Here is a 23,075-nt window from a genome sequence, read left to right on the forward strand (position 1 = left end):
CTATTGTTTTTTTTTCTTCCTTCGTTGTTAGTTTTAACGTCAGAATGTCTACGTTTTGGTGCTTTGACGAGCACATTTGGTTGTGCCTCACCCGTTCCAGTGACTTAAAAGTAATGATTTACAGCCGAGATTACACACATAATTAGAAAAACATTGGTAAGAGAAGCATTGTAACCATAAATCGGCTGTATCGGAAATTCCTGGATCCCGCTGGGAACCAGAGATCGTACCAGTGCAAAACAATAAACCTCATTGCCTTGCACCTCCAGAAACACACTTTACAGCCCTTCCTTTCCAAACCCTTTTCATGTCTGCAGCTTCTCACCTACATGGCTCCCACCCCCCTCATCCCATCACTCACCTACACTGCTCCCACCACCCTAACATCCCCCTCATCCCATCACTCACCTACACTGCTCCCATCCCTCTCATCCCATCACTCACCTACACTGCTCCCATCCCTCTCATCCCATCACTCACCTACACTGCTCACACACCCCTAACATCCCATCACTCACCTACACGGCTCCCACCCCCCTCATCCCATTACTCACCTACACTGCTCCCACCACCCTAACATCCCCCTCATCCCATCACTCACCTACACTGCTCCCATCCCTCTCATCCCATCACTCACCTACACTGCTCACACACCCCTAACATCCCATCACTCACCTACACTGCTCCCACCACCCTAACATCCCCCTCATCCCATCACTCACCTACACTGCTCCCATCCCTCTCATCCCATCACTCACCTACACTGCTCACACCCCCCTAACATCCCATCACTCACCTACACTGCTCCCACCCCCCTCATCCCATTACTCACCTACACTGCTCCCACCACCCTAACATCCCCCTCATCCCATCACTCACCTACACTGCTCCCACCCCCCTCATCCCATTACTCACCTACACTGCCCCACCACCCTAACATCCCCCTCATCCCATCACTCACCTACACTGCTCCCATCCCTCTCATCCCATCACTCACTTACACTGCTCCCATCCCTCTCATCCCATCACTCACCTACACTGATCCCACCACCCTAACATCCCCCTCATCCATCACTCACCTACACTGCTCCCATCCCTCTCATCCCATCACTCACCTACACTGCTCACACACCCCTAACATCCCATCACTCACCTACACAGCTTCCATCTCCCTAACATCCCCCTTATCCCATCACTCACCTACACTGCTCCCATCCCTCTCATCCCATCACTCACCTACACTGCTCACACCCCCCTAACATCATCCCATCACTCACCTACACTGCTTCCATCTCCCTAACATTCCTCTCATCCCATCACTCTCACCTTCACTGCTCCCCCCCCTCATCCCAAAACTCACCTACACTGCTCACACCCCCCTTACATCCCTCTCATCCCATCACCCACCTACACGGCTCGCATGCCCCTCATCCCAAAACTCACACCTACACTGCTCCCATCTCCCTCATCCCATCACCCACCTACACTGCTCCCACCCCCCTCATCCCAAAACTCACACCTACACGGCTCCCATCTCACTCATCCCATCACCCACCTACCCGGCTCCCATCTCCCTCATCCCATCACCCACCTACACGGCTCCCATCTCCCTCATCCCAAAACTCACACCTACACGGCTCTCATTTCCTCATCCCATCACCGACCTACACTGCTCCCACCCCCCCTAACACCCCTCTCATCCCATCACTCGCCTACACTGATCCCACCCCCCTCATCCCATCACTCACCTACACTGCTCCTATCCCCCTCATCCCAAAACTCACACCTACACTGCTCCCATCTCACTCATCCAATCACTCGCTTACACGGCTCCCATCCCACTTATCCCATCACTCACCTACACGGCTCCCATCCCACTCATCCCAAAACTCTCACCTACACTGCTAACACCCCCTCATTCCATCACTCTCGCCTACACTGCTAACACCCCCTCACTCCATCACTCTCACCTACACTGCTCCCATCTTCCTAACATCCCCCTCATCCCATCACTTACCTACACTGCTCCCATTCTCCTAACATCCCCCTCATCCCATCACTCTCACCTACACTGCTCCCATCTTCCTAACATCCCTCTCATCTCATCACTCGCCTACACTGCTCCCATCCCCCTAACATCCCCCTCATCCCATCACTCGCCTACACTGCTCCCACCCCCCTCATCCCATCACTCGCCTACACTGCTCCCATCTCCCTAACATCCCCCTCATCCCATCACTCGCCTACACTGCTCCCATCCCCATAACATCCCCCTCATCCCATCACTCACCTAAACTGCTCCCATCTCCCTAACATCCCCTCATCCCATCACTCTCACCAACACTGCTCCCATCTCCCTAACATCCCCCTCATCCCATCACTCACCTACACTGCTCCCATCTCCCTAACATCCCCCTCATCCCATCACTCGCCTACACTGCTCCCACCCCCCTCATCCCATCACTCGCCTACACTGCTCCCATCTCCCTAACATCCCCCTCATCCCGTCATGCTCACCTACACTGCTCCCATCTCCCTAACATCCCCCTCATCCCATCACTCGCCTACACTGCTCCCATCCCCCTAACATCCCCTCATCCCATCACTCTCACCTACACTGCTCCCATCTCCCTAACATCCCTCTCATCCCATCACTCGCCTACACTGCTCCCATCCCCCTAACATCCCCTCATCCCATCACTCTCACCTACACTGCTCCCATCTCCCTAACATCCCTCTCATCCCATCACTCTCACCTACACTGCTCCCATCCCCCTAACAGCCCCCTCATCCCATCACTCTCACCTACACTGCTCCCATCCCCCTAACATCCCCCTCATCCCATCACTCTCACCTACACTGCTCCCATCACCCTAACAGCCCCCTCATCCCATCACTCTCACCTACACTGCTCCCATCCCCCTAACATCCCCCTCATCCCATCACTCTCACCTACACTGCTCCCATCTCCCTAACATCCCCCTCATCCCATCACTCGCCTACACTGCTCCCATCTCCCTAACATCCCCCTCATCCCATCACTCTCACCTACACTGCTCCCATCCCCCTCATCCCATCACTCTCACCTACACTGCTCCCATCACCCTAACAGCCCCCTCATCCCATCACTCTCACCTACACTGCTCCCATCCCCCTCATCCCATCACTCTCACCTACACTGCTCCCATCCCCCTAACATTCCCCTCATCCCATCACTCACCTACACTTTTCCCATCACCCTAACATCCCCCTCATCCCATCACTCACTTACAGTGCTTCCATCACCCTAACATCCCCCCTCATCCAATCACTCTAATCTACACTGCTCCCATCCCCCTAATATCCCTCTCACCCCATCACTCTCTACACAGCTTCCATCACCCTAACACCCCCTCATCCCATCACTCACCTACACTGCTCCCATCCCCCTAATATCCCTCACCCCATCATACACCTACACTGCTCCAATCACCCTAACATCCCCCTCATCCATCACTCACCTACACTGCTCCCATCACCCTAACATCCCCCTCATCTCATCAATCAACTACACTGTTACCATCACCCAAACGTCCCCCTCATCCCATCACTCACCTACACTGCTCCCATCTCTATAACATCCCCTTCATCCCATCACCCTCATCTACACTGCTCCCATCCCCCTAATATCCCTCTCACCCCATGATACACCTACACTGCTCCCATCACCCTAACATCCCCCCTCATCCCATCACTCACCTACACTGCTATCATCTCCCTAACATACCCCCTCTTCCCATCACTCACCTACACTGCTCCCATCCCCCTAACATTCCCCTCATCCCATCACTCACCTACACTGCTATCATCTCCCTAACATCCCCCTCATCCCGTCATGCTCACCTACACTTCTCCCAGCGCCCTCATTCATCCCATGACTCTCACCTACACTGCTCTCATCACCCGGACACCCTCCTCACCCCATTACTCATACAATGTTAAAAATACCTCAAACATATTTTTGGCGCATTCGTATATTTTTAACATGTTATAAATGAAATGTGTTTTTAATGGATGGAGTATCTGAGATGAGGGGTGGGTGAATGAGGAGGGATGTGGGGTGATGGGAGCAGTGTAGGTGAGGAAAGGACACCCAGGGATAGGGTGAGAAAGGGGTTAAAAGCTAGTGAGGAGATCTCATGGAGCTGCCTGCCGCCCCCCGCAGCGAGAAACACCCCCCGAAGCGAGAAGCGCCCCCCTCTCGCTCGCAGCGAAAAGCCCCCCTCAGCGAGAAGCCCCCCCCTCCACCCCCAGACGAGAAGCTCCCCCAACAGCGAGAAACACCCCTCTCTCCCCCGAAGCTAGAAGCGCCCCCCTCTCCCCCGCAGCGAAAAGCCCCCCGCAGCAAGAAGCTCCCCCCTCCCCTTGCAGCGAGATGCGCCCCCCACCGCAGCAAGAAGCGCCCCTGTGACAAGGCGGTGTTGTGAATAGGGAGTGTGTTGAGATTATCGTGCAGTAGGAAGTGTGAGTGTGTAAGAATGGGGTGAGTGGGGTGGGTTTGTGCGGGTGAGTAAGGAGGATTGCATGTGGTCTGATGTGCGGTGGTGGCTCGAGATGAAAAAAATCCTCTGGTTGTGTGTGCGCTCAAAAAAGATGCAGAACCCTGGTTATTGATGCGGTAAAATAATCATATCTTTTTAAATAACCCAGAGTTATTGATGCAGAAATATAACATATGACGTGTGTGCTTTTCCTGTATACAATACAGGCTTCTGCAGTATTAAACGTGCTACCCTAAACGTTCAGTCTGCGTTTTCTATATTACGCATGAAATTACTGGCACCGCCAGCTGCCTCGGCGGAAGTCGTGAATAAGTCGTGTTTTTACAATCCATCCTCAATCTTGTTTTTTCTTTAACTATGACGAGTTGCATAATTGCCGCGCAAATCATATTTCACTGTCATTACAAACTGCTTATTCTGCAAACCTAATATTACCCACGTGATTCTCTTTTTTCTGGGTTAGAAGCCAGTTAGAGGGTTTAATTGCTGGAAATTGTAATTTTTAATTTTAAGTCTGAATTCCACCTGCTGTTGCTATCAAGCTGATTACTCACATGGCAACAAACACTGCAAATAGCTCATTCATAAGATGGGAAACAAGTGTGTGTGATTGATATATTAAGGTAGGTGTGTGTGTGTGTGTGTGTGTGTGTGTGTGTGTATATATGAGGAGAGAGAGAGAAGAGAGAGAGACCTAAATCTAATTAATCATAAATATAGCAAATAATGATGCAAAATAATGCTATTAGAAACGAAATAGTAAAAAATACATGTTAAACAATAAAAACAAATGAATGAATAGTGTCCAGACATGTACAATGAAATACAAATCAAAATCCAGCTCCACACGCTGTCCAAATGAGTCTTTGCAGCCTGAATGCCCGGAGGTAACCACTCCCTCCAAGATATCTACAGAAAAAACGAACAAAAAACAGGCGCACTCATAGCGTATTACGGTTTACAAATTTATATGGGGTAGGATGTGTAATAATGCACACTCCCAAACAAAGGGAATAAAAGCATTCATGAGTAATACTCAATCGCCAGCCCAGGTGCAGGATACAGCCGCTCCAGTAACACCGTCCGATGAGAAGGAACACAGCAACACTGCAACACTGCAGTTCTTAAGGGTTAATCATCCCCTGAAGTCACTGTTCGAGACGAAACGCGTAGGGATTGATCTATGATATATTGTCCAGTTTTATATCATTTATATGCCACTCTGACTCACGGGACTTTTATTATGTGGCACTCAATACCACGTTCAGCCGTACCACTGATATCCTTGCGGGGATCGCCGCAGTCTATCCGGAAAGCCCAGTGACGTCACTAGCTCTCGCGAGACTGCTACCGGGGGCTCATTGCGGTGACGAAGGGCTGGAAGTAGAGAGACACTCCCCACTTGCTCCGGTACACGGAGTAGAATTGCAGTATTGCAGCGTTCCTTCTCATCGGACGGTGATACTGGAGCAGCTGTATCCTGTACCTGGGCTGGCGATTGCGTATTACTCATGAATGCTTTTATTCCCCTTATGTTTGTGAGTGCATTTTTATACATCCAACCCCATATAAATTTGTAAACCGTAATACGCTCTGAGTGCGCCTGTTTTTTGTTTGTTTTTTTCTGTGTATATATATATATATATATATATATATATATATATATATATATACTGAGTTAAGTTATGGTGAGTAAAAAAAGTGACAAAAACCCTCCACAGGAAAGCAAATATGCAGTTGTATTTGCATATATATATATATATTGTGTGTATATAGATATACGAAAAAAGCACATCAGGTCTTGGAGATAAAATATCACATGAATTCCCACATATGAAGGTTTCGGTCACTCAGACACTCACATCCTTTCTCAGGACATTGTTTACATTTCAATTTGAGAAATTACTACACTACATTTGCTTGCTCTTTTTCCCCAATTTGTGTGCCCAACAAATGTTAACTGTTTTGGTGTGTGTACACGTTGGGCTCGGCGGCAACAAGAGGCCCGTCTCCTCCCGGCAGGATAGTGAGGGAGAGCTGCAGCAGCTTGGGGTCGGCAACCTCCACAAAATGGAACGAGAAGGCCGACATCATTCCAGGTCAGCATGAGGTCCTCACGCGTGTTCTGCATCTCCAGGGAACCTTGGTTAATCAGGACGGGACTCCGTCTCATAGTGTCCTAGAGATACCGATGTGCCCAGCCTCATTGTCCGGAGTGATAACGCATTTCCCGTTACAACGTAGAATATCAGTGTTTTCATGGGATTCCGTGACATTGAAGCAGAATATCCAACCATTTCCCACATTCCCACCAAGGGGGAAACAATGAAACTTGCTACAGCTGTAGTTTGGCCGTGCTGAGGCAGTATTTATTTCTTCTTGGGTTGGAGTACTTTGGCAGGGCTACATGGAACAAGTCCGCCATAAGTGCTTGTTTGGCAGGGTTTAATATAGGAGCAATAATGTCTTTCAAGGATCATAGTCTATAGACAGATATTCTCTCCACGATGAACGCTGTGGAAGTCTCGCATGTCGGCATAGGGAGGGGCCTTGATTCTTGAGGTAGTAAAGCTTGGCTCATCTGCTCTTGTGAATCACATCCTTCTTGGCGGATTGTAGTCCTTAAAGCAAGAAGAGCTTTCAGCTGTCAAATTCAAGTGTCCTCTGGAGGAAATGCAGACCTTTTGACCCACGTACAACAAAAATTAATCAGTCTCTGGTGACATACCAAATCGGCCCCTAGGAAGTGACTGAGAAAGCCATTAACACTAATAAAATGCTTTGGAGTGACATGGAATATACTCCAAAAAGTGAACTGCTATAAAATGATCTGAACACACCTGGTGAGCACATCTGTGATGATACAATACAGACACACCAAAACCTACAAGTGTATTATAGTAATAGATAATAGACACAGCTGTGCGGTCACATTTCAGTCCCAGAGAAACATGTTTTGAAGAAGTAAAAAAGCCTTTGGGAAATACTCACTCACTATAAGGCCTCCCTTAAACAGCATTTTCTAACATATTAACCCCTTTGCTGCCAGAGGAGACTGTAACACACTGCTTGCCTTCTGTCGCTTACATACAACTGTGCTACACAGCGTCCTTCAGTTCGCCCTGGTCCTAGGTGAGTCAGGCCATTTCACAGACCACATGCATCAAAGCAAAGTCTGAATGATGTGAGTATGTGCTGTGGGTAACCCCCAGCTGAGTTTGCGAAGGCCAGTAGCCTCCCCCTTCACACTCCACCTTCCCCACACCTGCAGCTGTGTCCACTTCAGAGGAATAATTGTGTGTGTAATAGGAGGCATCTCGCAGCTCTCGCCAGTGATAGAGGGGTCCAGCCGGGAAGAGAGCATTCATTCTGTAATGCCTAATTTCAGACATAATCTTCATGTCTCACTCCATTCCCTCTGCTAATGCATCCGCTCTGTGAAAGGATGATTCAAATCCTGGTTTTGCTGCATGATTTCATGCAATCACTGCCTTATTGCCTGCCTAATTTCACCAATTAATACATGAAAAGGAGCGTCCCTGGCTTTATTATTAAAACTGCAATCCCATCTGCTGCCCCGTCCCTCCCCACCCCATTTATTAGTGGCTGTTTTGGGGTGGGGGGCTGTTGCAGCAGTGATTTTGTTCCAAGATGCCGGTTAGACCGCTTTCTGACTCTGAGCCCATCCGGTACAGGCCACTGTTAATGTCGGGCTCCCCAGCATCCCAAATCCAGATGTGAACTCTCCAAACTACCCAGGGTCTGAGAAGTCACCCCAAAATTACTGCCAACCCGCCACAGGGGCTGCCATAGAGTTTTATAAGCCACAGGGAACAAATAGACACCAGGGAATCCCTGACCAATATGGAAGTTCCAAAGGAAAGCGTCCCTCTGTAACCTTTCCATATGTGGGGCATCCTGCTGGAGGCCTCCCATCCTTCAGCATAGCGGTCACGTTCTCCAGCTCCGCAGCGTGACACGGAGGTCAGTAACTGTTACCTCGTGCGGCACGCGGGATTAATAGGGCATAATGTGCACAGACGTACAGTACTTTGCTCTCATTTCTCATGTTGGGGATACGGAGGTGCCAGTGAGGTGTGACTTGTCCTGTTTGGCCTTCAAATTACAGCCTCAAGATGCTGTCGCTCACAGCGAGAGTCGGACACAGTGGAGCGCTGAAGCGCCCTTGAGATTCTTGACCATTTGACAGCCAGCGACTAAGCCGGATAATGACTGTGGCACGGCGTGGAAATTATTCCTGAATATCAAATCCCCCTACTGGTCAATCACCTTGCAGATTAGGGAGAGAACGAGATGCACGATGTTGATGGGAAAAGGGCGTACATTTATCTGGGGAGGGATTTTTTGTTGCATCTTTTGCTATGCTAAATAACACCGCCTGGACCACCGCCGCCAGCTCGCCTGGACCACCGCCGCCAGCTCGCCTGGACCACCGCCGCCTGCTCGCCTGGAGCACCGCCGCCTGCTCGCCTGGACTACCGCCGCCAGCTCGCCTGGACCACCGCTGCCAGCTCGCCTGGACCACCGCCGCCGTTCTCGCCTGGACCACCGCCCCTGGACCACCGCCGCCAGCTCGCCTGGACCACCGCCGCCAGCTCGCCAGGACCACCGCCGCCTGCTCGCCTGGAGCACCGCCGCCTGCTCGCCTGGACTACCGCCGCCAGCTCGCCTGGACCACCGCCGCCAGCTCGCCTGGACCACCGCCGCCAGCTCGCCTGGACCACCGCCGCCAGCTCGCCTGGACCACCGCCGCCAGCTCGCCTGGACCACCGCCGCCAGCTCGCCTGGACCACCGCCGCCAGCTCGCCTGGACCACCGCCGCCAGCTCGCCTGGACCACCGCCGCCGTTCTCGCCTGGACCACCGCCGCCGTTCTCGCCTGGACCACCGCCGCCGTTCTCGCCTGGACCACCGCCGCCAGCTCGCCTGGACCACCGCCGCCAGCTCGCCTGGACCACCGCCGCTAGCTCCACCACCGCCTGCTCCCCCTGGACCACCGCCGCCTGCTCGCCTGGACCACCTCCGCCAGCTCGCCTGGACCACCGCCGCCAGCTCGCCTGGACCACCGCCGCCAGCTCCCCCTGGACCACCGCAGCCTGCTCACCTGGACCACCTCCGCCAGCTCGCCTGGACCACCGGCGCCTGCACCCCCTGGACCACCGGCGCCTGCTCCCCCTGGACCACCGCCGCCTGCTCCCCCTGGACCACCGCCGCCTGCTCCCCCTGGACCACCGCCGCCTGCTCGCCTGGACCACCTCCGCCAGCTCGCCTGGACCACCGCCGCTAGCTCCACCGCCGCCTGCTCCCCCTGGAACACCGCCGCCTGCTCCCCCTGGAACACCGCCGCCTGCTCCCCCTGGACCACCGCCGCCTGCTCCCCCTGGACCGCCGCCGCCTGCTCCCCCTGGACCACCGCCGCCGCCTACTCGCCTGGACCACCACCGCCAGGACCACCGCCGCCTGCTCGCCTGGACCACCGCTGCCTGCTCATTGTGTTTGCTTTATTCCTGCACATTAGCAGGTACACAACCCAATTCATTTTTGGTCTATTGTGTATCCCAAGTAGCCCTTGTTGGACAGTACATAAGCACAGGGAGGGGATGCTCAACTCCAATCCTCAAGCGCGTGCGCCCCCCCCCCCCCCCCTCCCAACAGGTCAGGTTTTCAGGATATCTCCGCTTCAGCAGAGTAGCTCAATCAGAGGCTCAGTCAAAGACTGAGCCTCTGAGCCACCTGTGCTGAAGCAGGGACTGATTGAGCCACCTGTGCTGAAACTGGGATATTCTGAAAACCTGACCTGTTGGGAGGACTTGAGTTGAGTACCCCTGCATTACCATTCTGTGCCATGTACTAGTACATATGTACCTTCCCTTAATCAGGTTCGTCTGATAATACATCTGTGGCTGGTGTCATGGTTTTTTCTATATTTTTTATTTCTCCCCTTTGCTTTGCACGTACAGAAGACTCTGGCAACGAGCCTATCTCGCATAATTGTCTAATTATTCTTAGCAGATGGGGCACTGCGTTAAGTAGGACACAGTGTTCTACTGTTCAGACATTACAAAAGGCTCCCTCTCCATTGAGTGGGTGTGAGAGAGAGAGAGAGAGAGAGACACCGAGCAGTGTGTGGTATCGCTTCACTTATTCATTCTTTTCCTTGACATCAGTTAATCGTTTTTATTTTTTCTTTGCTCATTTCCCACTGTTTTTGTTTGTGGTTGTATTTCCCCCAACACACAGGCGCGCCAATCAGTCCCTGCTTCAGCACAGGTGGTGCAGTCTTTGAATGAGCTTCTGATTGAGCCACCTGTGCTGAAGCTGGGATATCCTGAAAACCTGACCTGTTGGGGGGGTCTTGAGGACTGGAGTTGAGAACCCCTGCCTTATATCATAGAATGTGTGAAACCAACTGGCAGTCCCATGCAGTTCTCCCATAGAAAAGGTCTCTCTTTCCCCAGCATGAAATGTCTCCTGTTGGAGCGATGAACGCTTCTCCCCCAGGGTGAACCATAGAAATGTTTTGAAGTGATCCTGGTTTGAGTCGTGTTTCCCTGACACGTCTGTTACCGGTAACCAGCCAACACACGTGTTCATACACCATGTTTTCAGTCTGTGAACATCGGTCTCAAGGGGTGCTTTCCTGAAACATCTAGTCACTGCAAGTGTCCAAGCATCACGTCATTGCTTGTTTTGTGAATGGAGGTTATGAACCTTGGTTTAGCCTCTGTTCAAACACCTGCAGGCAAGTCTTTCATATGGATGAGATGATATACCCAGTTATCCTGCCGAATACAGCTGTGCAAAGTCATTGGAGCTTATTGAGGTCATGTTCTCCTCAGTGAGATTGTAGGTGCAGTAGCTTGTGGTCTTGTTTGGCTATATTATGACTTTGTGTTAGCAGAGCGCTTGTTCCATGCAGGGAATGTATTAGCGGCTCTTAGACCCGTCTTGCAGCAAAAGTTCTGATACCCATTTGACCAGTTTGTGATCAGAAACCTGATCTGAAAGGTCCAGGTATATTCCATGGTCTTGTTGGATCCTCTTCCAGTGAATGACTCACTCATTCTTTTACCCATGTATTTTTCTTCTCCTGTGTTCATTAGGTCCATGTAGGATTTATTTATTCTGGAATTATCACTTCTTCCACGGTGTGGATCTGCTTGGTAGCAGGATTCCGTATTTTATTTATCGCGTTTCATTGTGTCACATAACAAGCTATTTGCAGAGATTGAAACATCTGGTCAATATCTCCTAACACTACAATTCCATGCTCAGTCAGCAGCAGGGGGCCCCTTCCTCTGTGCGTCTCAGAGAGCCCATAAGGGTGGGACCATATGGTAGCCAATCTCATTCCACGAGCATCCTCTCTTAGACGTTATGTACAATTGTTGCCAGTCTATCAGACGACGGTTTCCATCATCATTGCTGCTCTATTCCTTTTGCTATAAACGCTCTACAGATAAGACAAGGCACTAAACGCTTAACAGTTCCGCTTCCCTGTGTCCGTGTGCTTAACGTGGGAGGCGAGGGGGAGTTCTGTAACCTTCAGCACGCTCTCTTGTTTAGGGAGCTAGTCATACTTCAAGGTATTTAACATCATTCAAAGTCTTGGTCATGTAATAAAACACAAGTGCTACCAAAATGCTTCATAGTAACCACTTAACATAACTGCGTGTGCGTGCTTTCTTCCTTACACAAATTAGCTTTGATCTGCATGGGAATCGGACTAACCAAATGTGAACTCCTTGGGTGCCTCAGCCATATAATAACATGCAGGGCAATGTGTTGCTGCCCGTTCTGGCAGTGAAGAGGTTAATGATGCCCGCTGCCACTTACCGTTGCAGATCACTAATGCCAGCGTGTGAGCTGTAGATCACTAATACCAGCTTGTGAGCTGCGGATCACTAATGCCAGCTTGTGAGCTGCGGATCACTAATGCCAGCTTGTGAGCTGCGGATCACTAATGCCAGCTTGTGAGCTGCGGATCACTAATGCCAGCGTGTGAGATGCGGATCACTAACGCCAGCTTGTGAGCTGCGGATCACTAACGCCAGCTTGTGCGCTGCGGATCACTAACGCCAGCTTGTGAGATGCGGATCACTAATGCCAGCGTGTGAGCTGCGGATCACTAATGCCAGCTGGTGAGCTGTAGATCACTAATGCCAGCGTGTGAGCTGCGGATCACTAATGCCAGCTTGTGAGATGCGGATCACTAACGCCAGCTTGTGAGCTGCGGATCACTAATGCCAGCTTGTGAGCTGCGGATCACTAATGCCAGCGTGTGAGCTGCGGATCACTAATGCCAGCTTGTGAGCTGTAGATCACTAACGCCAGCGTGTGAGCTGCGGATCACTAATGCCAGCTTGTGAGATGCGGATCACTAACGCCAGCTTGTGAGCTGCGGATCACTAATGCCAGCTTGTGAGCTGTGGATCACTAATGCCAGCGTGTGAGCTGCGGATCACTAATGCCAGCTTGTGAGCTGCGGATCACTAATGCCAGCGTGTGAGCTGCGGATCACCAATGCCAGCTTGTGAGATGCGGATCACTAATGCCAGCTTGTGAGATGCGGATCACTAATGCCAGCTTGTGAGATGCGGATCACTAATGCCAGCGTGTGAGCTGCGGGTCACGAACGCCAGCTTGTGAGCTGTGGATCACTAATGCCAGCTTGTGCGCTACGGATCACTAATGCCAGCGTGTGAGCTGCGGATCACTAATGCCAGCTTGTGAGCTGCGGATCACTAATGCCAGCTTGTGAGCTGCGGATCACTAATGCCAGCTTGTGAGATGCGGATCACTAACGCCAGCGTGTGAGCTGTAGATCACTGTCAGCTTGTGAGCTGCGGATCACTAATGCCAGCTTGTGAGCTGCGGATCACTAATGCCAGCGTGTGAGCTGCGGATCACTAATGCCAGCTTGTGAGCTGCGGATCACTAACGCCAGCGTGTGCGCTGCGGATTACTAACGCCAGCTTGTGAGCTGCGGATCACTAATGCCAGCTTGTGAGCTGCGGATCACTAACGCCAGCTTGTGAGCTGTAGATCACTGTCCGCTTGTGAGCTGCGGATCACTAATGCCAGCTTGTGAGCTGCGGATCACTAACGCCAGCTTGTGAGATGCGGATCACTAACGCCAGCGTGTGCACTGCGGCTCACTAATGCCAGCATGTGCGCTGCGGATTACTAACGCCAGCGTGTGCGCTGCGGGTCACTAACGCCAGCTTGTGAGCCCCGGATCACTAACGCCAGCTTGTGAGATGCGGATCACTAACGCCAGCTTGTGCGCTGCGGATCACTAACGCCAGCTTGTGAGATGCGGATCACTAATGCCAGCTGGTGAGCTGTAGATCACTAATGCCAGCGTGTGAGCTGCGGATCACTAATGCCAGCTTGTGAGATGCGGATCACTAACGCCAGCTTGTGAGCTGCGGATCACTAATGCCAGCTTGTGAGCTGCGGATCACTAATGCCAGCGTGTGAGCTGCGGATCACTAATGCCAGCTTGTGAGCTGTAGATCACTAACGCCAGCGTGTGAGCTGCGGATCACTAACGCCAGCTTGTGAGCTGCGGATCACTAATGCCAGCTTGTGAGCTGCGGATCACTGATGCCAGCTTGTGAGCTGCGGATCACTAATGCCAGCTTGTGAGATGCGGATCACTAATGCCAGCGTGTGAGCTGCGGGTCACGAACGCCAGCTTGTGAGCTGTGGATCACTAATGCCAGCTTGTGCGCTACGGATCACTAATGCCAGCGTGTGAGCTGCGGATCACTAATGCCAGCTTGTGAGTTGCGGATCACTAATGCCAGCTTGTGAGCTGCGGATCACTAATGCCAGCTTGTGAGATGCGGATCACTAATGCCAGCTTGTGAGCTGCGGATCACTAACGCCAGCGTGTGAGCTGTAGATCACTATCAGCTTGTGAGCTGCGGATCACTAATGCCAGCTTGTGAGCTGCGGATCACTAATGCCAGCGTGTGAGCTGCGGATCACTAATGCCAGCTTGTGAGCTGCGGATCACTAACGCCAGCGTGTGCGCTGCGGATTACTAACGCCAGCTTGTGAGCTGCGGATCACTAATGCCAGCTTGTGAGCTGCGGATCACTAACGCCAGCTTGTGAGCTGCGGATCACTAACGCCAGCTTGTGAGCTGTAGATCACTGTCCGCTTGTGAGCTGCGGATCACTAACGCCAGCTTGTGAGCTGTAGATCACTGTACGCTTGTGAGCTGCGGATCACTAATGCCAGCTTGTGAGCTGCGGATCACTAACGCCAGCTTGTGAGATGCGGATCACTAACGCCAGCGTGTGCGCCGCGGATCACTAATGCCAGCATGTGCGCTGCTGATTACTAACGCCAGCGTGTGCGCTGCGGGTCACTAACGCCAGCTTGTGCGCTGCAGATTGCTAACCCCAGCTTGTGAGATGCATATCACTAACGCCAGCGTGTGAGATCCAGCTCACGAACGCCAGCGTGTGATGTTCCGTAGCCGCACTTTCCAAGCAGTCTCACAGCGAGACATTACTCCACGCTGCGTCCAGATTTCTGCTATAGATGTAAAACAGAATAACGTCTCGCTGCGTGTAACGCCTCACTGCTAGTAACGTCTCACTGCTAGTAACGCCTCACTGCTAGTAACGTCTCACTGCTAGTAACGTCTCACTGCTAGTAACGCCTCACTGCTAGTAACGCCTCACTGCTAGTAGCGCCTCACTGCTAGTAACGCCTCACTGCTAGTAACGTCTCACTGCTAGTAACGCCTCACTGCTAGTAACGTCTCACTGCGTGTAACGCCTCACTGCTAGTAACGCCTCACTGCTAGTAACGTCTCACTGCTAGTAACGCCTCACTGCTAGTAACGCCTCACTGCTAGTAACGTCTCACTGCTAGTAACGCCTCACTGCTAGTAACGCCTCACTGCTAGTAACGCCTCACTGCTAGTAACGCCTCACTGCTAGTAACGTCTCACTGCTAGTAACGTCTCACTGCTAGTAACGTCTCGCTGCGTGTAACGCCTCACTTCTAGTAACGCCTCACTGCTAGTAACGTCTCGCTGCGTGTAACGCCTCACTGCTAGTAACGCCTCACTGCTAGTAACGTCTCGCTGCTAGTAACGTCTCACTGCTAGTAACGCCTCACTGCTAGTAACGTCTCACTGCTAGTAACGCCTCACTGCTAGTAACGCCTCACTGCTAGTAACGCCTCACTGCTAGTAACGTCTCACTGCTAGTAACGTCTCACTGCTAGTAACGCCTCACTGCTAGTAACGTCTCACTGCTAGTAACGCCTCACTGCTAGTAACGTCTCACTGCTAGTAACGTCTCACTGCTAGTAACGTCTCACTGCTAGTAACGTCTCGCTGCGTGTAACGCCTCACTTCTAGTAACGCCTCACTGCTAGTAACGTCTCGCTGCGTGTAACGCCTCACTGCTAGTAACGCCTCACTGCTAGTAACGTCTCGCTGCTAGTAACGCCTCACTGCTAGTAACGCCTCACTGCTAGTAACGCCTCACTGCTAGTAACGCCTCACTGCGTATAACGCCTCACTGCTAGTAACGTCTCGCTGCGTGTAATGCCTCACTGCTAGTAACGTCTCACTGCTAGTAACGTCTCACTGCTAGTAACGTCTCACTGCTAGTAACGTCTCACTGCTAGTAACGCCTCACTGCTAGTAACGTCTCGCTGCTAGTAACGCCTCACTGCTAGTAACGTCTCGCTGCGTGTAACGCCTCACTGCTAGTAACGTCTCACTGCTAGTAACGCCTCACTGCTAGTAACGTCTCGCTGCGTGTAACGCCTCACTGCTAGTAACGTCTCACTGCTAGTAACGCCTCACTGCTAGTAACGTCTCACTGCTAGTAACGCCTCACTGCTAGTAACGTCTCACTGCTAGTAACGTCTCGCTGCGTGTAACGCCTCACTGCTAGTAACGTCTCACTGCTAGTAACGCCTCACTGCTAGTAACGTCTCACTGCTAGTAACGTCTCACTGCTAGTAACGCCTCACTGCGAGTAACGCCTCACTGCTAGTAACGTCTCACTGCTAGTAACGTCTCACTGCTAGTAACGTCTCACTGCTAGTAACGCCTCACTGCTAGTAACGCCTCACTGCTAGTAGCGCCTCACTGCTAGTAACGCCTCACTGCTAGTAACGTCTCACTGCGAGACTACTATGGGCGAAGTGCGACTGCAGAAGAGTTTCCGTTGTTATACTGATTTAAATGGCGGAGTGGAAGTCCTAGCCATACTTCAAAGACCAGCACCAACTGAAAATAAAGAATACTATCTGACAATAAAGGGTGTAATACTAAATAGAACAAGCTTGTGATGTTCTTTAACATTGGCACACAATCATTAACACGCCCAGATACACGCCCAGACACACACCCAGACACCCTGATGCACAGTAAACATACTGATGTGGATACAAAGGCCCTGGTACATACAATATTGCAGGGGTGCTCAACGTGTCCTCAACAGGTCAGGTTTTTAGGATATACCAGCACATGTGGCTCAATCAGTCCCTGCTTCAGCACAGGTGGCTCAATCAGTCCCTGCTTCAGCACAGGGTGTCTTCGACTGAGCCTCTGATTGAGCCACCTGTGCTGAAGCGGGGATATCCTGAAAACCTGATCTGTTGGTGGGTGGTTGAGGACTGGAGTTTTAGTGCCCTGCAATATTGTACAGATGCACACATATACAGCACCTAGATCTTAACCGACCCTGCTGCATTCCTACATGTTTAGGAATTAACCCCTTCTCTGGCAGAGAAGGTGTCCAACGTTTAAGAGACTAATCGTTTTATCGGTTGCATAGGACAACCTGTAATTGATGTTTAAATACATCAAATCATATGTTCCCTTGCATTCCCAGATCAGGACACGAGAGGTGCCAGCTCCCAGAAATGCACACATCCGTTACCTAGGAAACTGCCATTTGGTCAAGAACAAAATGCACATTACAGAATGTGCTTTCCCTTAAACTCCTGGGAGCCGGTCCCTGTTTGCAGTTGTGTTTTAGGCAGGAGGAGAGCGTGAGGGAGGGGGGGGGGGTGGGGGGTGGAGGGGGGTGCAGACTGGAGCGTGTTCTAAACTTTCAGTCTGAATCTCCTTACTGTGAATGGGTCTCGCAGCGAGGGAGAGAGGTACTGTATTCTGATACCGTACCGGCAGTGTGTATATAGCCATGCCATGTAACCCCTGCACTGCCGCAGGTGCCTGCATCGCACTGCGTTACTCTGGCTATGAAAGGGTTATCAGATGATTAGTTATCAGCCACCATGGGCTGAAATTTGCCAAGAAATCGCATTTTTATAAAAAATAAATAAAAAAAAGTGACGTGCGCGTTTGCGTACTGTTGCAGCAATAGTGTTTGGTGAATCCTGGGAAGGAAACCCTCAGGAAGGCCCCTGTTGCTCTTGGCACTTGTCTTGTTTGAACTAACACTGGCCTCCTATTGCTTCTAGGCGTCGTGAACAACACTATATATATTATTTTTACATTGTAACATTGAGCCCCTCTTATAAAGGGCCCCAGTGAGGTGCACGGGCTTCCTAATTACTGAGCTCACTCCTGTCCGGCGGCAGAAGGATGAGGACATAAGAAAAACAAGGCGTGTGCAAACTGCTGCTTGTAAAGCAGAGTCTTCTGCTAAATTAGGAGGTTCCCAAGTACTGTCCAAGAGGGCTCCAACCCTGTAGAGGGGGAAGAGGCTGACTTCACAAAGTTTAACCCTTCTGGTGCGAGTGTGCCCAAGGGGGGCAGAAGCAGAACCCCCCTCCACTTGTAGCAGGGATGGGGAAGCAGGAGGACATTTATAATCACCCTGCCAGGTATGAGGCAGTGGGGTGAGGGAAGCAGGTGTGGGAACCCGTGTAAGGCAGCAAAATGTTATATCCAGGGACGGGTTTTGATACTTATTTTTCCACCATAACCCGAGTGCCTCTACCAGCGCCACAATGCAGAATCCATGACCAAGTTTAAACTGGAGAGTCCGAGAGGAGTGGGTCCCCTGATTCTGCACTTCCTTCTACCAGAAGGAGCTGTATAAGCCGCTTAATGTAGCAGTCAAAAGCGCCAGGGAATCCATGTCATTCGTGGCTAGGAATGGAACAGTGACGTGCACACTTTGCGTGTCACTACCCAGGGAATCCATGTCATTCGTGGCTAGGAATGGAACAGTGACGTGCACACTTTGCGTGTCACTACCCAGGGAATCCATGTCATTCGTTTGCTAGGAATGGAACAGTGACGTGACACTTTGGGTGTCACTACCCAGGGTCCATGTCATTTGTGACTAGGAATGGAACAGTGACGTGCACACTTTGCGTGTCACTACCCAGGGAATCCATGTCATTCGTGGCTAGGAATGGAACAGTGACGTGCACACTTTGCGTGTCACTACCCAGGGAATCCATGTCATTCGTGGCTAGGAATGGAACAGTGACGTGCACACTTTGCGTGTCACTACCCAGGGAATCCATGTCATTCGTGGCTAGGAATGGAACAGTGACGTGCACACTTTGCGTGTCACTACCCAGGGTCCATGTCATTCGTGGCTAGGAATGGAACAGTGACGTGCACACTTTGGGTGTCACTGCCCAGGGAATCCATGTCATTCGTGGCTAGGAATGGAACAGTGACGTGCACACTTTGCGTGTCACTACCCAGGGTCAATGTCTGCTGCTTAACTACTGTGTGATGTAACATTGGGGAGAATAAAGACGTTTCGGGACCTTGGGGGAGGCGCTGGTATACTCCCTGGGTATTTTATCATTCCTTATTCTTTTAAATAGTGAATGAGGGGACCCAAAGTAAAACAGGTGCCTTTGGCAAGGATGGGGTGTAAAAATGTTTGGGAACTTGTTATGTACAACCTGTTCATCCAACATGTTATCTTCCATTTTAAAGGACTGCACACTAACTCCCCCCCTCCTCCCCCCCCCCATAAACTGCGCTCCAATGGGACAGTAATAGGTTATTGCCCTGGACACCCCTTCTATGGCTCACGTTTCTAACTTTTAAACCAGGGGTGGCCAACTCCAGTCCTCAAGGGCCACCAATTGGTCAGGTTTTAAGGAAATCCCTGCTTCAGCATAGGTGGCTCTGTCAACGATATCCTTAAGGCCTGACCTGTTGGTGGCCCTTGAGTACTGGAGTTGGCCACTCCTGGTTTACACGATCGTCCTGCAGACGCTCGGCGAGTATACATTCCTCTGCCAGAGAGGCCGTGCATTGCAAAGTCTTTACGCAGGGTTTGCTGACCAGTGACGGGAACATGACCGGGACTGGTGTAGAGCCCCCTTAGTCTGTCCATGTCCCTGGCGGACAGTTGCAACCACATGACCGCTCACCCCAAGCAATGACGAGGTCTCGATCCCAGAAGAGTGACACTCGTGTTTCGGAAGCGAAAGAGTTATTGTACAATGAAAGCTTCCCATCAAACTAAATGGACTTGCACAGCTCCACGATACCCACCCCGCTGCCCACTGCAGCTGCATTGTATGTATATGTTATTGGGAACCCATCCCAAACAGAGCCAGCGACCTCCCCGTAACCTAACACATAATACTGATTAGTAATGGAGATTTTCATCGCTTATTTAAATCTCGCACAGAAAACAATTAGGCGTGCCCCCCCTCTCCCCCTTCTTAAGCATGGCAGCAAATTGTTGCAGCTTTTAATTCTCACTGAAGATAGAGTGGATAAGCGCATAGGCTGCATTGAGATAGAACCAGGCTAGCTTTTAACTGTCAGCTCTGACTCCCCCCCCTCCTGTTCCCCATTGTTTAATTAGAAGGCAGGCGAGTCTCGCTGCGATACTTAATTCCTTCCTTCCCTTTTGCATGATAAGTGAAGTGTTCTCATAAAGAGTGTAACAGCCCCCCCCCCCCCCCACGAGTGGCCACACATTTCGTTTACTTCTCAAAACTCCTGCTCCTTTCAGAATAAGTACCGCGAGATTAAACGGACTCTCAGCACTCGCCCTGCCTTGTGTGCATTTGCTTCCATGCTTTCCATGTTGGAAGTTTGCACACACAAACTCCACGTTGAGTTGTATTAAATTCTCTGCTCTAAATAACATTGTAACATGGTACCGCATCATGGCATGTCAATGGCACCGCATCATGGCATGTCAATGGCGCCGCATCATGGCATGTCAATGGCGCCGCGTCATGGCAAGTCAATGGCGCCGCGTCATGGCAAGTCAATGGCGCCGCGTCATGGCATGTCAATGGCGCAGCGTCATGGCATGTCAATGGCGCCGCGTCATGGCAAGTCAATGGCGCCGCGTCATGGCATGTCAATGGCGACGCGTCATGGCAAGTCAATGGTGCCGCGTCATGGCATGTCAATGGCGCCGCGTCATGGCAAGTCAATGGCGCCGCGTCATGGCAAGTCAATGGCGCCGCGTCATGGCATGTCAATGGCGCCGCGTCATGGCATGTCAATGGCGCCGCGTCATGGCATGTCAATGGCGCCGCGTCATGGCATGTCAATGGCGCCGCGTCATGGCATGTCAATGGCGCCGCGTCATGGCAAGTCAATGGCGCCGCATCATGGCATGTCAATGGCGCCGCATCATGGCATGTCAATGGCGCCGCGTCATGGCATGTCAATGGCGCAGCGTCATGGCAAGTCAATGGCGCCGCGTCATGGCATGTCAATGGCGCCGCGTCATGGCAAGTCAATGGCGCCGCGTCATGGCATGTCAATGGCACCGCATCATGGCATGTCAATGGCACCGCATCATGGCATGTCAATGGCACCGCATCATGGCATGTCAATGGCGCCGCATCATGGCATGTCAATGGCACCGCATCATGGCAAGTCAATGGCACCGCGTCATGGCATGTCAATGGCACCGCATCATGGCATGTCAATGGCACCGCATCATGGCATGTCAATGGCGCCGCGTCATGGCAAGTCAATGGGGAATCTTGGGTTTTTGAACTTGCCAAGACTGTCTTTTCTATGTCAACGGTATTTAACCTTTTCTTTCTTTACTACTCTACTTTGTGATGTATTTGTATCACTAGCAAAAGTGTTAATTATTTACCGCTTATTTCTCACTTCTCTGGGTTTATTCCCTTGAAAGCAGCAGGGGGGGTGCGTGCAATAGCCATTATTATCCACAGTCATTCACATTCAACAAGTGATGGTGGCTATCACACATTAATGAGAATATAATGTAATATTCAGAGACTCTTCTAATAGAAAATGTTTATTTCTTTTTTTGTATACACTTGAAGCAAACTTCCATTAGTTTTCTGCCTGCGCCCCCTAAATAACCATTTGCTTTGTTCATTGTAAGACTGTCCAGTAATACATTCCTTGTTTAATCAAAGGTGGGAGAACCTCATTTGAATCGCTGTTTGTCTCTGTAACCAAATATTAGACTGTAAGCTCTTCTGTCCAGGAGCTTGTGCTTGTACACCGTGCCCATTTGATTCTTGGAAATCACAGCAGCTGGGCTCCAGTTCCAGGAATCCTGTGCTCGTGGTCTGCTCGTGGTCTGCTCTTATCACAAGCACGGTTCCTGCCACTGACTGTTAACCCCTCTGCTGCCAGTGGCCAGCAATCCATCACAGGCCCCTCTGTCGGGAAAGGAGTTGAGTCTAAAGGGGCCATGTGTGAGGGTGGGCCCAGCTGATGACATATCTGTGTTTTCGCTTTGCAGTGGATGATCGAGGAGCCTCACAAAGTGGGCACGTTTTTCGGGTGCATCGGCACGGACAAGTTCGGCGAAATCCTGAAGAAGAAGACGGAGGAGGCCCACGTGGACGCTCACTATTACGAGCAGAGCGAGCAGCCCACGGGAACGTGCGCTGCCTGCATTACTGGCGACAACAGGTCAGCAAGTTCTCCCTTGGAGTGGTCTGTATCAGGGGTGGCCAACTCCAGTCCTCAAGGGCTACCAACAGGTCAGTTGTTAGGGATATCCCAGCTTCAGCACAGGTGGCTCAATTGGTGACTGAGCCACTGATTGAGCCACCTGTGCTGAAGCAGGGGTATCATTAAAACATGACCAGTAGGTGGCCCTTGAGACTCGAGTTGGCCACCCCTGCTCTATATGTTTTCCTGAAGATATAAACACTGATCCACTATAGGAATAGCAGAGCCTGGGGAACGCTGGCTGCTTATCACCAATTAGTGAGGGGGAGGGATTGATCCAGCCCACACACACGTTTGATTGTGACTAAATGCTATAGTATCTCAGGAAATAGGAGCGTGATTAAGGCAGCGTTCCTTATAATGGGTGGCTTGTCATGTATGGGTGCCAAGGACACCCGCAGAGTCCCAACTGGGAAAATAAATCCTAATGGGATTTTAGTATGTTACTGGGTTTTTTTTTCTTCTAAGATTTTGCATCACATTTGAAATAAGAGTAAGACATTTATTACCCATCATTTGTAACCACATTTCTGTGTAAATGTGAAATGTAGCACTAACTGGGCATTTAATTTCAGTTTCTAGCCAGACTGATAGGGAGCTTAATGAAGCTGACAATTG

At 51.2% G+C, this 23,075-nt stretch overlaps 1 protein-coding gene across 5 annotated transcripts in view; it reads left to right on the forward strand.

Annotated features, from left to right (window-relative positions):
* Positions 1 to 23,075, forward strand: part of ADK (adenosine kinase) — a 118,156-nt gene that overhangs the window by 91,567 nt on the left and 3,514 nt on the right. For all 5 annotated transcript variants that reach the window (XM_075610318.1, XM_075610319.1, XM_075610322.1 and 2 more), the window contains one exon: positions 22,243 to 22,415. In XM_075610318.1, the coding sequence (XP_075466433.1) occupies positions 22,243 to 22,415 (173 nt within the window). The remainder of the gene's footprint in view (positions 1 to 22,242; positions 22,416 to 23,075) is intronic.

The sequence above is a fragment of the Ascaphus truei genome, chromosome 8, assembly GCF_040206685.1.
Source record: "Ascaphus truei isolate aAscTru1 chromosome 8, aAscTru1.hap1, whole genome shotgun sequence".
NCBI lineage: Eukaryota > Metazoa > Chordata > Amphibia > Anura > Ascaphidae > Ascaphus > Ascaphus truei.